At 34.8% G+C, this 17,857-nt stretch overlaps 1 protein-coding gene across 1 annotated transcript in view; it reads right to left on the reverse strand.

The window, feature by feature from the left end:
* LOC107631003 overlaps positions 1–4,523 on the reverse strand; it is an 8,490-nt gene extending 3,967 nt beyond the window's left edge. The window contains exons 1-7 of the mRNA XM_016334307.2: positions 4,033–4,523; positions 2,936–3,035; positions 1,737–2,076; positions 1,058–1,170; positions 736–867; positions 285–378; positions 41–151 (exon numbers count right to left, since the gene is read on the reverse strand). Coding sequence (XP_016189793.1) covers positions 41–151; positions 285–378; positions 736–867; positions 1,058–1,170; positions 1,737–2,076; positions 2,936–3,035; positions 4,033–4,508 — 1,366 coding nt within the window. The 5' untranslated portion in view covers positions 4,509–4,523. The remainder of the gene's footprint in view (positions 1–40; positions 152–284; positions 379–735; positions 868–1,057; positions 1,171–1,736; positions 2,077–2,935; positions 3,036–4,032) is intronic.

The raw sequence follows: 17,857 nt of genomic DNA on the forward strand, positions 1-17,857 counted from the left end.
CCCCCCAAACAAAAAAAAAACACAAAACAAAACATAGTACCTTTATGGTCTCTGAACAGATCTGGTTCAGAATCATCACTGACCATAGAGAGCAAACCATAAGCCTTTTTCTCATTGGATGCAGCAGAGGCACTTTGACATAAACATATGTCTAGAAGAATATTGGCATGAATTAGGGGAGAGAAGAAAAGGCACCAACCATTAGAAATGAAAACTAATATGTTGAGTGAAAAGAATGAAAAAATGAACAGAAGCAGGAATTTATGCCTTTGTGTGATCATTACCTGAAAGGATCCTTATAACAGTTATGATCAGCTCCGTAAAAGAAAAAGAAGTTGCCTGAGGATTTAATCTTCCTTTCAATTCAAGCAAATGAGTCTATTATGGCAAAGTAAATGTAAGTTAGATAAATTAGAAAGGTAATCAAGCAAAAAAGCAACAAATCGTGCAGTATCCATCATGTAAGACAAATGGGAAGTGACACGGAAATGGATCCTCTCCAGTTTTTTCAACACTTGACAAAATACAGTGCAATCTCTCACCTTTGATTTTAATAGTGGGACCAGAAATAAATAAGAGAGAGAATGTGGTGAATGGTTAGATTAAACACTGCACACCATCCAGTTTTTTATTCACTGGAGAGGATCCACTCCCGAAGTGACACAAGCAAAACCCAAAACAATAAAACATAGCAATCAACATTTACAATACAACAGGCAAAGTGCATATGTTCACCTGATTATCTGTGCTTAGAAAAGTAGCATTCTCCATTATCTTCAGGCATTTGAGAAGTAGGGTTAGATTCTTCAGATGTTTGTTATTTCTCAGATCCTTGGTAGAGAGAGAACTATCATCCTCCACCCATTTCTGAAAGGCAAAGTCACGGTTCAAGGTAATAATTACCACAAATTGAATTCATCTACACTCCTATTGCTAGAGCATTTGTAAAATAGAAATCAACAAAAACAAGTAATCAAAATGTAAAGCCCAATACATCACATGGAAACTGCACTCATTACATAAGGCATACATATTGAACTAACATACAAGCTCACACCTCCAAATCTAAATGACAATTCATGGTGACTTCAAAGACCGCATCAAGTCCTCCATACTCCCTTAGTTTCTCCTTAAAATTTCCACCAGCCTTCCGTACAGCACCAGTGGTTTCTGGACAGACATAGTCGTCATATGTGTCAGTACAACGGGTAATAATTAATTCCATGAAGAAGTATGTCGATACTCAGTGGGACCACATACAGCTACACATTCTGTTTAGTTCAGCATTAAATACAAGATAATCATGTTTTACATGTGACACCTGTCAACTATTTATTAATTTGGAATAGAAAGACACATGACAAAAGCACTAACACCCGTATATCACAATAATATAGTAATTTGTAGGTAATGTTGGCATCTTCCAACAAATTCAGTACCACTGAACTGACAAGTGAAAAATAATTAGTTTGTAGCTACATATAAATATGCCATTTTCGGAAATTGAAAGAATAAAGCTAGTCACATAAAGATTGGCAAAATAAACTATTCATGTCTTCATTAAGTTCTAAACAGTAAACATTATTACAGATGAACAGATTCAATGATCTATTGGTATGTTTGCATAAGAAAATCATCATCAGGAATTAAAGAATCAAACAGTCAAATCTATAACAATGAAAGGAACACCTTCAGACAATAATACAAAATGTGGAAGTTGATATTCTTTACGATACCATCAAGAGAAATGGCAGATAAACAAGCCTTCTCCATGGTCAACAATGCTAACCATTTTGGGCATAACTCTGGCCTCTCCACCACACTGTCATTCTGACAAGATGTTTTTAGTCCTTTGCAATTTACTAGAACTTCTTGAACTCTAGAAAAAACTGTGACCAAACTGGAATCCATTCTTCCCATTGAAGTTTTGAACATGTCATCACTCTGACGCAAGGATAGAAGCTTAGAACCAAGTTTTGGTACCTTGTCCGCGATAGATGTTGAGACAATTGGTCTCAACAACTTTATAAGAAATTGAATACAACCAGATGATTCAAGTAGATTATCATCTTGACCCTGAAGCAAAAGCATATTATAGATAATTAGAGAACACCTTGATTTACAGTCCAAACTATCAGAATGGAAGTATAGGTCACTGAATAATCACTGCTGTCCATATAAGATGGGAATCAAAGCCATTGCATGTGAAGCTTCCTTTATTGATTATAAAACAAATACTGAAAAATCTGTCATAAATGAGGTGCCAAGTTCACAATGCTCAGGCATATTCTTAAGCCAAGTCATGAAAGATATTTGATGACCTGCCTTCCAAATAAGGGGGAAATATTGTTTCTAATGGATATGTACAGAACTAGAAAAGGTAAACAATATAACATAGCAAAGTGCCAAATATGTAATGATGGAAGGTGCCTAAATACATTAGTTGGGCTTAGTTTTCTTTAAGTCTGGAATGAACTACAAAGGAAACATATAGAGTTCCACAAAGGAAACATATAGAGTTCCACATCTAGAGGTTATTTGTAAACATCATGCCAAAAAAAATGTTTCCATTGCTCAAATAGTAGTGCTAACACATAGAAGCCTCTACTGGATTTCTTCTTTTCTTCCAACTTAGAACAAAAATGGGAATACACACACGTGCTTAGCATTTCCTTTTGGTATTAAAGATCTATTTGAAAGTGCGATCAAATAATTAACAACAGGAATTGAGCTCTAATAAAATCTTACTATGTAGAAAATAGTGCATCATTACAGCAGCATTACAAGAGAGTTCTATCTTTCCACCAATAGCAGCTTATAAGAACTTTGGCAATGGAATAAATTTCTCATACATAACATTAATGACTTTATGTTTATAAGCCCAAAGTTTCCTCCATAATTACAACTGCAAATTCTAAAACAAAACAAGACTTACATCACAGGTTAAAACGTATAGAAGAGTTGCAGCTGCAAGATTGCTGGGAGAATCATCGAGACTGAGGCCCAAAATAGCTTCAGTTATCGTCTTTGCCATCCTATAGAGTATAAAAATCAGGGACTAATCAGCTAAACATTCATACTGGTGTATTTTTCGATGTGACAATGAGTTCAATTCATATACTCAGTTTAAAATTCCAAACTAAATCTTAATAATGTCAATTGGGTAAAAGTAAACTTAACACGCCTTTTCTAGGGAAATTAAGTAATAGTGCAAACGGTAAATCAATATTATGAATCTATTTAATTGTGAAATCTAGTATCGAACCATAGCTATCATTCGCATCCTGTTGAATGGCAAGAAAGTGACCAAGGGGTGAATCAAACTAAAATCTAGCTTGCGCTAAGTGGTTAAATGTATTCTTCAATCTGCATATCATAGGTTCAAGTTCAAGACAAAGCACCTATTTGCCTATAGGCTGTGGGAAGGGGCAGCCCATACAGACTTACAGCCTGAGCAAGGATTCTCACACCCACCAGATGTGAACAAACTTTTTATAAGACTTAAAAAGGTGAAAAATTAAATAAACCACCAGCAATAGACTTCATTAAACGATATAGTATAAACACATATCTAAGCTCCCATTAACGTCACATTTCTACGTGGAAAATAACCATAGAGACCATAGAGATCTACCAGTTGAATCTAACTAACTCTAATGGGAATTGCATATCAGACTCACAAATGGATTAAAACACTAATAAGCCTTTTTGTTCTACTTCTCCTCCTCGTGAAGCACCCCCAAATATTCGTATCCAAGAACAAGATTTATATCACAACCCAACTTCAAAATTTTTTAAGATAATCCAAAGACCTAGCCAATAAATACAAAAACCACATCTCAAACCACATCAAAATCAACCCAAGACTCCATCCACTCCAATTTCGAAACTTTGAACTATCTCCTCACAAACAAAATGTAATAGTGACAATAACAATAACAATTTCCAATATCTGCAACAGATATATTTCAGATTCAAATCCTACATTGAGTTTTCAGGAAATTAAAAATAAAAAATAAAAAATTTGCATACCCCTGACTCCTGAGAAGCCTCCGCTGCTGCGTGGTGCCACAAATACCCAACAGTGACACCAAGCTCGCTCTCCTGATCCGCAAAGGCTGCCCCTTGCGGAGCCCATCGAGAGCGAAATTCACCTCATCAACATGCTCCATCATCTCCCCAAACTCCTGCGCCTCCATAAGCGTCGATGTCGCAGGTATCGCCACGTGGCAACTCCCGTTAGCTGCCGCCGCCTTCTTCTCCCCCTTCCTCGCCCTCTTCGGCTCCCTGCAGCCGCCGCCGAAATCGTCTACTAAATTAGGATCCGAATCGAAGAGGGACCAATGCGAGGACGAATCCTGGGACGAGTACGCGAATCCGTAGATGTTGTTGTCGTGGTTCTGTGAACTCTCCTGCGAGAGTGGGTCCAAAACGTCGTCGTTGAGAGAAGAAGCTGAGCAGGTCCTCGAGAGGGGTCTGTTTCGGCGACCGTATGTGCGAACGATCATCTTACTTCACTGGTGGACCAGATCGACGGAATTTCGTAACGGTGGTGGTTGGTGGCGGCGGCTATTTGGTCATTTTTTGAGGTTGAAAGGGCTTTTTTGGAAGAAGAGGGTCTAAAGAATTGTCTGTGTGAACCAATTAGGGGAGAATTGAAGACGGAGAAAGGTGAGGTCTTTATGAATTTTCAGGTTGGGGGTGAGCTGAAGAAGAAGGAGAAGAAGACACCGATGGAGTGGACTGAGAGAAGGAGGAGGAGGATGAAGGGAATTGAATTAAGGTTTTTGAATTTTTGTGTGTATGTGGGTTTTTTTTTTGTTAATTGGATTATTAAATTCCGTGCGATTTTGAATTCAATGGGCCAGTGTAACTTTATCTTATGTTATCTTATTAATTTTGCATTCCCCGAGTGAATATCAGTAGAGGCTAATTTGGTAATTTTATTTGCGTATTTCTGTTTCCCAATAATACAAATATTTTCTTTTTATGCAAAACGGGGCAACAGCTAAAAGAAAATTACATAGAAATATAGGACTTGTATTGTTGCGGGAAAAAAATAATTCCCAGGGAGAGAGGGGTGTTTTCCACAAAATGGTCATTTTTTCAATTTTGTAATTTTTTATTTTTAAAAAATAAAAATTTCTGTTCACGATCTTACTTTTAAGATTTTTTTTTAAAAATAAAAACTACTACCAACGACTCACGATTATACTTATTTTATATTTTAAAAATAAAAATCATTACCAATGATTTCATCTTATCTTCATATTTCGACAATACCCAAAAATCCCAATATTTTTGTGTTTTACTTTTAAAAGAAATTAACATTTAAGATTAAAATTTAGGTCTAAAATTTAAAATAAAAGATAATTTTAAAAATAACAGATGATGTTAGTTGAAAAAGTTAATTTTTAATTCAATTTTTTAAAATATAATATTATTATCCCAATAAAATTGGTGAAAGAAATGTACTTTAATTAAAACGAACCAAGTTGAATTACTTATAAAATATGAGTCTATGTAACTATTGGAATTATCATTTTAAAGGATACATGATTTTGGAATTTAGAGCTTCTTCTCTTTTCAAAATAGTTTCTATAAGCTCGCTCAGAAATTACTATATTTCTACTTCCACTAAACTAATTTTCTTTTGGTCCAATAAATATAATTTTTAAAGAGTATAAAAATGGGAGAGAAAATATGTCCGAGATAAAGTTTTCATAATATATTTAGAGTTTAGTCTTAAAGGAATAATTTTGTTGGGTTAAGTTATTTTTAAAATTTTGAATGAAAATCAAAATTGTTTTCAAATTTTTTTATCATTTTTATCTTTAAGATTAGAGATCATTTTAAAATCTTTTTTTTTAAATTAATTTTTATACAATTTTGTCCTTAACAAATAATAAAACACTATATTCTATCATTTTTACCATTAATTACTCTCTATTATTATCTACTCATCAATATCTCTATTATCACTTTGTGTTCTTTCTTTTTCTCCTTCTCTTTTTCTTTTTTTAATTTTTTTAGCAACTAAATTGGTCTAAATTCAACAAAAACCAGATTCATTAGTAAGAGCGTAAATGCACACTTTAACTATTTTCGCTAACGTGAATGTTCGTATCCTGCATTTCTTTTTCTTCTTAACGTTCCTTCTTCTTCTTTTGTGTTTCTTCTTCATTGTCGTTTTTTTATTGCTACTATTGTTGCTGCATTTTTTTTTCTTCCTCCGATCCTCTCTTGGTAATTTTGCAACATTATATATTTATTTTTCTTCTTTATTTTATTTTTTTCTTGTTTTTATTCTTATTAAAAGGGTAAAATAAGAATGATTATGAAAAGGTAAAATAAGAAGGAGAATATAAATAAGAAAAGAAGAAAAAGATAATGATGATGATGATGATAATAAAGAGGAGGAGGAGAAGTTTTCAGTTATGCAGAATTTATCAAGAAATAATACCGAAATTTTTAATCGTGACACAAAAATTTTTTTATTTTGACACCAAGATTTCTTAGCCGTTACACAAGTTCTTGTTAAGAGGATGAAACAAGAATTATGAGTAATATATTGATGATTTTTTTGGATTTAAATTTTACATGTACGTGTTTTTTGTGTTTGATTGAGAGTTTGTTTGGGTGAACTTCTAAAAAAATATCTTTTTTCGAGTTATTTTTTTTTTTAAGATCTTATGGAAAAATAAAAGTAATTTTATGTTTGGGTATCTCATGTAAAAAGATCTTTTTATCTATCAATTATGTTTGGATATAACAATATAAAATACTTTTTTGTTTATTTATTACGTAAAAAATATTTTTTTTTAAGAAAAAAATATCTTTTAAAAAAAAGATGAAAGTTACAGCTTCTCAAAAAATATGTTTTTTTTTTTTATTTTTCTAGTGCTTTTATTTTTACTACTAGAAATTTGTCAAACACACTAAAAAATAAAAATATATATATTTTTTCATTGAAAAAAGATCTTTTTTATCAAGATGATGACGCCCAAACAAGCAATGAGTCTTGTTTATGTGCTTGTTCTGAATCGATAATGGATAATACCGGTAAATCTTAGATGAACTTAGCAATGCTAATGTTTTATCATATATATTTTATCCTCATAATTATCATGTTACTAGTATCATTTATACTAGTAAAGCTCATGCTTATCCTTTAGTAGTGTAATCTGATGTATCTGGTTTTAGTAATTATCTTCAGAATGATATTTTATTATTAAAATCTGATGACTCAACACCCTATGACACCTGGCTCTCCCAGGGATAGCCACCACATATTTTCTTTCTTGCTCTCCAAACAAAAGTTTCTTAAGGAAAAAGTAAGAAACACTTGTATTCTAATACATCTAGCTTTAGTAATTATCCTTTCTTAAGATATTTTTATATCAAACTTTAGGATAATCTCTATCCTAACCCACGGATCCTTAGGCTCATCATTACCATCAACTTTTCTTCCAAACAAGCTAGAATTTCGAAAATCTCAAGAAACAAAAATGGAAGAACTTCCATGAAAATTTCCATGAGCACTTGAACTTCAACTTTCGTTCTTTCTCAAACTAAAATTCCTATCAAAAATCTAATCCGACCAAAGTGTTCACTTCTTCTTTCTCTTCATTTCTATGTCAATTTTCAAGGAGTAAATCAAGGTATGATGGCTGCTCCTCCTCCTTGTAGTTTCAGCCATGGTAGAAACTTACTTAAGCTGATGATGTTTTCTTCATATTTTCTCTTAGGATCTCTTGTTCAATCACCATAGGCTCTAAGAAAACATGATTTCTAGCTGCCTTGAGGTGAGAAAAACCTTCTTTTCATCATCATGAAGCTTCAGCCTTCATGGTTCATATGGTTCTAAAGTTGTCTTTAATGTTAAAATAGGCGTAAAAGTACTTTTGGAGGCTTGTTATTGGTTCAGTTCTTGGCAACTGCAAAGAAGATAAGGTTTGGTAAATTAATCAATTATTGATTGTGTTCTTGAAGTGTGAAATCAGATCTTATTGCTTGAAGCTTGATTTTGGTGTTTGTGTGATGATTTGATCATGAGATCTTGTTGTTTTAATGCTTGAAATTCAAGTTATTGAAGGTTGTGTTGTTGATGTTGTTGCTTATAGAAAACGTGGCTTTCAAACCATGATCTTCAATAGATTTTATGTGTTTTTTATGTGTATTTGATGGCTGAAACGTTGCTCTTTAGTTTGGAAAAAATCAGATAAAAATCGGTTACTGAAAATATTGAAAAACTGGTTGAAAATCAAGTTAAAATTTTGAAAAAGTGTTTTTGGTTTTTGGAGGACAAGGAAAACGTTTGGTTTTGAGGTCAAATCATAATTATTAAAAAGTTTGAGGTTGAAAGTTAATTAAAAAAATTGAAGAGCCAAAGTACAAATATTAAAAGTTAAGGGGGTTAAAATGCAATTTCCAAAAAGTTTGGGAGTCAAAATGTAATTTTTGAAAGTTGAATAAAATATTATTATTTTATTAATAATAATAAAATATTGATCAGAAGGCAGTTTTTCCTAAAAGTCTCAAGAAGGTAGTTTTAAGTCCAGAATTCCCTAATTCTCTTTATTAAACACCTAAGAAAAGGTATAGAGGTATGTAAGGTAATGAAACAAGTTTTAAAATGTAAGAACCGGCATAACCGTTTTAATAAAATAATAATTTTTAAGTGTCCGAAGTAGATTCAAAATTTAAAGTTTTAATTTGAAAATATAAATGTGAAATTTGAATTTAATGATTTTTCTGAATGGAAAAATGTATCTTTTACGGAAAATTTTTGTAAAATCGTGTACCAGTGCTTAAGTCAGCAGTATCGACACTAGTCTGTCTGATACCGTGTATTTTGAGAAAAATAAGATTTTGAAAATTGAATTTATTATTTTGAAAGGACAAAAATAATTTAGAATTGAAAACCGGGCACTAATCTTAAAGGTTTTGGCCTAAAGTAGACCAAACGGACTAAAAACGCTAACGGATTGGACTGGACATAAAGCCAGGCCTAAGGCTCAACATATATATGCTCATTAAATGAGCATTTCAGCTCATTTCACCCTAAATTCAAGAAAGGAGGCGCAGCCTGAGAGGGAAGAGAGGTGAGGGTTGGTCACTATTCACTCCTCTCTTCCGGTGACCATAACTTGAGCTACGGAACTCCGATTTACGAGCCGTTTACGGCCACGCGAAGCTTTTGTCAAGCTCTTCGATTGTATCTAGGTTTTATGGTGATTATTTTTTCTGTACTTTTCCCAATTTTTGTTTTTCCCTTTGAACTCAAAAATAGCTTTGGATTTTTGAGTTTCCTTGTGTTTTGGTAGTTTAGAGGTGATCTAGCATTGGAGTATTGTTAGATTTTGCTGCTAATCTTATTGGGTAAGGTAAGGTATTACTAAACCCTTGTGTTTAGTGTTTTTGGTAAATCTTAAGCTTGATGTTGGCATGTTATATGTGTATGGCTTGATAGTTGGTGAGTCTTGGAGGTGGTGTTGGTGCTTCAAGCTTGTTGATCTTGTTGGAATCAAGCTTTTGGTGTTTTTCGCATATTGGGAATCAGCCAAGGTATGGTTTCGGTTTCCTTTATGTAATATGTAATGTTTTTGGACACTTAGGTTAGTGGATCGTAGGATAGGTTTGAAATTGATTGTTGATAATTGTGAAGTATAATGATTTTGATGATTGTGATGATGTTGGTGAATGATGATGTTGGATAATGATGATTGTGTGGAAGGATAATAACTATGATGTTGTTGATATTGATATTGGATTATTGTGATTATGTGAAATTATGATGAGGTATGGTAGGTGATGCTTATTGTAAGAACCGGCACTAATTAATCGTTTAAGTAATTAATTAATATTACCCAAAATAGGATCCAAAAATTTAGAATGAGAATTTGAGAATTTAAATATGATTTTTGGACTCAGTAGATTTTTCTGAGTCAGAAAATGTATTTTCTGCGAAAAATCGAGTAAAACCGCAAACCGGCAGCTGAACCAGTCGAACCGGTTTAAGTTTGTTCGGTACTGTGCGAGAAAAATTAAAAACAGTAGAAAACCTCAGGAAAATATTTAAAGTCGAAAACCGGGTATTAATTTTAAAGGTTTGGCCCAAAGTTGGGCCAAACGAGCTAAAAACGCTAACGGGTTGGACCGATCCCAAGTTGGGTCCAAGCCCAACATATAAGACCCTTTTTAATGAGCCACACTCAGCTCATTCACCATCAAACATAACACAACACAGCTGAAGTGAGAAGAGAGTGAGGTTCCATTGTTACTATTCATGTTCATCTTCCCAAGCTCATAACTTGAGCTACGGAACTCCGATCGCCGCACCATTTATGGCCACGCGATCACCACGAAGAGCTCTACAAAACTCACCCAAGAAACTGGTAAGAAAATCACGAAATCCCTCTCAATTTTTCCTTCCAAAATTTCAAATTTTTAGGATTTTGTATTGAGTAAAATTTTGTGATTTTGGGTGTTTAGGTACACTCTAGCACTTGATTACTATTAGGTTTTTGCCCCAATCATCATGGGATAAGGTGAGCAATTCAAATCTCTTGTGATTTTATGGGTTTGATGAACCCTAGGTTGAATTGTTGTAAATTATGTGTATATAGATTGAGATTGTGATTGTTGGCGCTTAATTGGAGCTTTGGAGTAATTGTTGATGCTTGTTGGAGTTGGTTAGTGACTTGGTTGTAGTTGAAAGCTTAAATTGCACTCAATTTGAGTTTTTTTTCATATTGAGAATCGGCCAATGTATGGTTTCGGTTTTCTCTATGTAATATATAATATTTCTGGACACTTAGGCTAGTGACTCATAGGATAGGATTGAACTAAATTGGTTGTTGGAATTGTTGTATGATGATATATGATGAATTGATGATTTAGGTTATTGATTAATTGAAATGTTGATGTTGATAGTATGGTATTGAAGATTGAGATTGGAATTGATTATGATGATTGTTGGTAATGGTGGAATGAAATTTGATTAATGTGTGGGTTGAAAAATCAATGTATTGTTATGTATTTGATAATGGGGATTGATGATTGCATAAGTTGGAGTGGTGAATTGACGTATGGGTAGTGTGAAATCTGATGTGTTTTGGGAGTTGATGAGATGGTGGTTTAGTTTTGGTTGTAAAATTGGAAAATTGAGAATTTTGTTAAAATTTGGTAAAAACAGATTTTTGGTGAACTTTGACGGATCATAACTTGAGCCTCAGTTTTCAAAATTTGTTGAAATTCATTTTAAATTAAATTTCATTGAAAAATATTTAAATGGATATAAAGTTTGTAAAAATTGGATTTTTGTAGTGGAAGTTATGATCATTCAAAGTTTGGTATCAAAATCTGAATTTTGTGAATGCTGCAGAATTTGTGATTTTTGGTTTGTGTGCGCACGCACACCCCGTGAATTTTTGAACCTGTGCGCACGCACACACGGGGACATGGCTACTGATGGGAGCGCTAGCACGCCCTGTGTGCACACATAACCAACGAAGTTTGACAAGCTGTGCGCACGCACACGTTGGAAGGTGCATTCTGTTGAGGGCGTTCGCACGCCTTGTGCGAGCGAACAGAATTGGAAATTTTTACACCTGTGTGTACGCATGCATTTTGAAAATCTTCCTGGGCGTGCGCACGCACACCCTTGTGCGTACGCACATGCCCTGTTTTTCAACTAAATTCTTGTTTTTAACAAGGGGTGTGCATGGCCCGGCCTGGCCCGAAGACCCGGCCCGGCCCCGAACACTTTAGGAGCTATTTTGGTGTGATTTCACCGGGTCTAGGACCGGGTAAGGGTCTCAAAAATAGATCCGTTCATTATTTCGGATCGGGTCCGGGCCATGGTTCGGGTCACCTGAAGTCGGCCCGGTGACCCGGTCATCATACACAATTAATATTTTGTGTTATTAGTGATGGATGATGGCTATTCTTATGTGGAATTTAAGTATTGTAAACCTTAATATTTTGTGTTATTAGTTATTATAAGACTATAAGTTAATGTTTTATGTTTAAAATGCATAAGATTTTAGACTAATGCATAAGATTGTGTTATTTATATTGATTTAAAATTTGGTGTTATTAGACAATATTAGTATTGATTTTGGTTATGCTTTAATTTTAGAGAAGAGTTGGTTCTTGTTATATTTTTCTAAGTGAATTTTACCATGTCAAATAATGGTTGGAGTCTTGAAAATTTGGATATTTTCACATGCTAGCTTATAAGAAAGTATCAAGGTAATGTAATGTTAACGGCCCGGTTTTCACCCGATTTTTATCCGGTATAATCGTGGCCCAAAAGTGTATAGGTTTCATCGGGTTTAGAACCGGGTTCAGGTCTAATAAATAGGCTCGATATATATTTCGGGCCGAGTCTGGGTCACATCAAACCCGGTTTCACCCGGCCCATGCACACTCCTATTTTTAACTGTTTAACCTTTCCAACAAGCTTGTGAACTTCTGTGACTCCTATTTAAGACTACTTGGCTTTTTTCGGGTATCAAAATATGGGAAAAGGTCCTAGAAGATTTAATTTAGTTATACCTTAAAAAGTTAGAGAATGGAGGCTTAGGTTTCTAGTGTACTGAGGATGGATTTGGTGGAGTGAGAAGGGAGAAAGATATATGAATTGAGAACTGATGAACTAATGAGTTCGAAAAGGAAATTGTGAGTTGACAGTGATTGAGATGAATCAAGGACTCGAAGTTTGAAATGATGAATTATTGATATAATGAAATAATAAATTTTTTTCAAAACCACAGATGTAACATTTTTAAGTTGAGATTGTTGAGACGCTATGCGCCCGGTAAGGACGGCGGTTGGATCCCGCCTGTCGAGGTACCTGCGGCAGCATAAGGGCAGTGGTTCATCCCGCTTGCATTGAGATGTGAGGTCCGTGGCAAGAGTATCCCACTCTCATCCCTTCGGATCACTAGAGTGTGCAGGCACAAAATCCTGGACGGTATTTCGAGCACCATATCTTGGGGGTTCCCATTATGATTCCGAAGGGCGACATCTCCATGGAGATGTGTCGGGTTGGCATTTGAACCGACGATGTGATATCACAGCCAGTAGGACAGGCATTCATCATATGCATCTTTTATCCGTTTGTATGCTTTGTCGACTTGAAATTGTTTGCCTAATTGTATAACATGCCTAATTGCCTATTTGAATTTCTTGATATATATGCCTATACTTGTGTTTTACTTGCATTGTAATTAATTGTGCTTTCTACTGGGATTGAGAAGGTTTGGAAGGCGGTGGCGATGGGATCGCATGGAGGATAGGTTGGTGAAGGCTGTGGGACAGCGGAGAGTTGTTAGTTAGAAAATCCACTAAGATAAATTACCCCTTTTAAATATGTTAAGGTTTTAAGTTATGCTTTACTGTTTTAGTTATGCTTTAAGATGAATCTTGTGATGGATATAAAGTTCTAGGGTTGCCTCTGGCGTTCCGAAGTCTTATATCTTACATCACTGGGCACTGTTACCATACTGCGAACCTCTGGTTCTCATACCATATTCTGTTGTTATTTTTCAAATGCAGGTCGCAACACACCTCGGTGAGTTGCTTCAATGGTGACAGAGCGGAGGATCCTGGATATATTTTGGAGTCTTTTTGCTTATTTTTTTTATATCTCTCACTTTTGAATTTATTTTTGCCTAGAGGCTTACTTTGAGAGAAAAACTTGTATAAGCTATTTTAACTTTCAGACTTCTGTATTGTCTGTATATAGCTAGCTGGCTTAAACTCCGTGAGCCGTGGCTAGATCTTTACATTATTATACTATGATATTTTACTATATTACATCTATATCTTGTGCGTTAAGTTTGTAGTTTTGTGTGTACGTTTTGCGCTTTTCAAATCCTATTTTCTAGAATATATTACTTCTTCTATATATAAATATGTATAAGCTTTAGAATTGTTGTAACCTTTGATTAACATTTGCTTTACGACGCGAGGTAAGGTTTAGGCTAATTAGAGTGTTACACTTATGAGTATTGAGATTGTGTTAAAGTTGATTATGTTGGATTATTGATGTAGAAATTGTGTAAATTATTGAAAATTGAGATCTTGATTGAGGATTATGGTTTTGTGTTGATTTATGGTGGAAAGGTTGAGTGAATTAGGTGTGGAAGTGATGGAAGTGCAATGTAATGTTAAGGTGTAGTGTGTAGTAGTATTTTACAATGTTTGGGTATGTTTTGGTTTGTTTTTGTTATGGAATTTGGAAATTTGAGAACTTTGATATTTTTGTGTAAAATTTTATTTTTGGTGAACTTTGACGGATCATAATTTGAGTATCGGTTTTCGAAATTGATTGAAACTTATTTTAAATTAAAGATGATTTCAAGGGCTTTAAAACGATATAAAGTTTGAGGAAAATGGATTTTTGTAGAGAAAGTTATGGATGTTTAAAGTTTGGTGTTTAAAACTGATTTCTGCAACTTTACAAAATTCTGCAAGTCTGGAGGGGTATGCGTACGCGAACCACCCATACGCGAGCATGCCATTCTGTTTGGCACCTATGCGTACGCATACATTGTGCATGCGTACGCGAAATGGGCTAAATTGTATGTATGCGTACGCATATACCCTGTTTTGCTGAAAATTATTTTTCTTCACTTTTCAAGGGTTCTCTAGCTTTCCAAACTTCTTTATCTATGGTTTAAGATTGCTAACTAGTAATTAGGCCTTAATAATATTAAAGATGAGTTAGATACTTAAATAGATGAATTTCTATATGAGTTTAGAAGATGGAGACTTAGGTTTCTGAAGTTGTGGTTGAGCGGGCGGAGTATTATATTGGTGATAATTCAGAGAACTTAAGAGGTGATGATAGTTGATAATAAATTGAGAAATTGGACCAGTGATGGTTATGATGAGTCGAGAACTGAAAAGAAATGATGAACTTTTTGGATTATATAGGAGTGTGCGGAGCCTATATCTCCGGCGTGGCAGTTTTTCTACTGCATGAGTGTGCGGAGCCTATATCTCCAGCGTGGCAGTCTTTCTGCTGCAAGATTGTGCCCAACACTATATCTTTGGAATGAGTTATGATGAGACAGTTGTTGTTGTTTCCTTCCTTGCTGCATGAGTGTGCAGAGCCTATATCTCTGGCGTAGCAGACTCCCTGCTGCATGAGTGTGCGGAGCCTATATCTTTGGGCGTGGCAGATTTCTCTGCTACATGAGTGTGCAGAGCCTATATCTCTAAGGCGTGGCAAGAAGGCTACATCCAGAAGGATATGTCGGGTTGGCATTTTACGGACCGACAAGTGCTATCACGAGCCAATAAGACAGACATTCATCATATGCATCTCTTATGTGCTTGTTTGCTTTAATTACTTGAGTTTGCCTAATCGTGTAATATGCCTACTTGCTTCTTGAATTACTTGTTATATATGATTACTACCTGTATTTTACTTGCTTGCATTATCTGTGATTGTCTGGTGCTGAGGAGGTTAGGTAGGCGGTGGCGATGGGATCGCTCAGGGTAGGTTGGTGAAGGCTGTGGGACAGCGGTGACTAGTTTTAGTTAGAAATTTTCTAAGTTTAGATACCTTTGTTTATTATTTACAGTTTAAGTTATTTATTTCATTAAGCTTGAATATCTGTTTAGTGTGAAGTTCTAGGATTGCCTTCGGCGTCCCAGAACTTTACATCTTACATTATTGGGCACTGTTACCATACTGAGAACCTCCGGTTCTCATTCCATATTTTGTTGTTATTTTTCAGATGCAGGTCGTAACCCACCTCGGTGAGTTGCGGGATGGTGACAGAGCGGAGGATCTTTTGTTATTTTTTCGGTATTTTTTATTATTTTGCCCTAGCACTTTCTCTCACCTTTATATTTTAGACTTTATGGCCTTAGATGCTTGATTTGAGAGATAAATTGTATAAGCTGTTTTAAACTTCAAAAACTCCTTGTATTTCAGTTTGACTCGCCGGCCTAAACTCCGCAGGCTGTGAATAGTTCTCTTTTTGGTATTTCATACTATATATATATATATATATATATCTTGTTAATTTGATTATTACCTTGTGCATCCTAGAGTTATCTACAAGGTTTATATGTATTATGTCTTGTCCTGCTCGCGCTTACGCGTTTAGTTATCGTGTGTGAACGCTTCGCGTTTTGTATTTTCGCTTTACGCGACTTTGAGCTTTATTTCTTCATCGGGCTTCTAATTATATCTATTTTTGGACATATATTATATATTAGGTTTAATTACTCTATTGGTCCCTATAGTTTTGCGAAATTTTTAATTAGGTCCCTACACTTTTTTTTTCCTTTTAATTGAGTCCCTGCACCAAATTTGTTTTTTCAATTGAGTCCCTACACTTTTTTTCCTTTTATTTGAGTCCATGCACCAATTTTTTTTAGATGGTCCCTATATAATGAAGTCAATTACTACTAGGAGGGACCTAATTGAAAAAAAATTTGGTGCAGGGACCCAATTAAAAAGAAAAAAAGTTTAGGGACCTAACTGAAAATTTTGCGAAACTATAGAGACCAACAGAGTAATTAAACCTATATATTATAAGCTTTAGAACTGTCGTGGCACTTTGTTATTCTTTGCTTTACGGCTAGAGGTAAGGCTTAGGGTAACAGGGTGTTACATAAAAACTCGTAAACATGTTAGAAAGAAATGGAGTTAAAAGCTATGTAGCAGTGTGCTTGACCTTACAGAGTAAGCAAAAAATTGTGAAATGAGATCATTGTGAAATTGTGATTCTTGATTTACGATTGTGGAAAGATGATAGATTTGTGAAATGAGCTCATTGTGATATTGTGATGCTTGATTTATGATTGTGGAAAGATGATGAAGATGATTGCTAAGTGATGGAAAGTATTGGTTATATGTGAAATATGAGCCTTCGGATGATGTTGTGAATATTGTGCGGGAAAACCCGTATTGTGTTGTTGCTTCCTAGACATGCTGTGATAAAGAGAGTACCAGCCCTGCAAGCTGAATGCTTGGTAGAGGCCTGACTCACATACCTGCGGTATATTGAGATTTTAATAAATACCAGCCCTGCAAGTCGAGAGTACTTGGTAGAGGGTATGCGGTACTTAATCTGGGATTAAGTTCTGGGAAGGCCTTATCTGACTTGGAGGGTCGGATTGCGTCGGGTGCGGGTTCAAACTGACAAATGAGCTCATTACCTGCAGTAGGACCAGACATACATCATACTTGTTTGTACATATTGTACTTGGTTTGCCTATGTGAATGATTATGTTTAATTGCTAATTGCTATACTTGACGTAACTGCTCTTGATTGTGTTTGAACCTCATTACTTGTGTTTGTAACTGATATATTGGATTGTGGTGATTGGATGTTGATTGAGTTGTTTGGGCCTGAGACCATGGCTGGTATGTTTGAGGTCTAGTTCTGTATAAAGTATCTGACTGGTTTAACATAGACTTAATGAACCTATGTTTAGAATATGATGATCATTTATACCGCATTGGTAACTTCTTTTATGTTTATGATCTAGTAAAGTATGAAAAATCAAACTCTTACAGCATAAATTTAATTGAACCTATGCTTGGGATAAGTTGGTCATTCATACCATTAGGAAACATTTAAGATTCTTTTATCTAGAAAAGGAGATTGGATTTCTGGTTAATTAACTGATTTTTTTTAAAAAGGTTTTAAATTTTTTATGGTTAAACCATCGATTTTCAAAGGATTTAGAAACTTGCAAACGGACATTATAAATGAACTTAACTATAAACCCCGACCTTACTAAGAACTCCCCAGTTCTTACCCCTTACACCTCTTCAGATGGACACGGGAGTCCTACTCTATGAGATTAATCATCCATATATCCA

This window comes from Arachis ipaensis, chromosome B03, assembly GCF_000816755.2.
Source record: "Arachis ipaensis cultivar K30076 chromosome B03, Araip1.1, whole genome shotgun sequence".
Taxonomy (NCBI): Eukaryota; Viridiplantae; Streptophyta; class Magnoliopsida; order Fabales; family Fabaceae; genus Arachis; species Arachis ipaensis.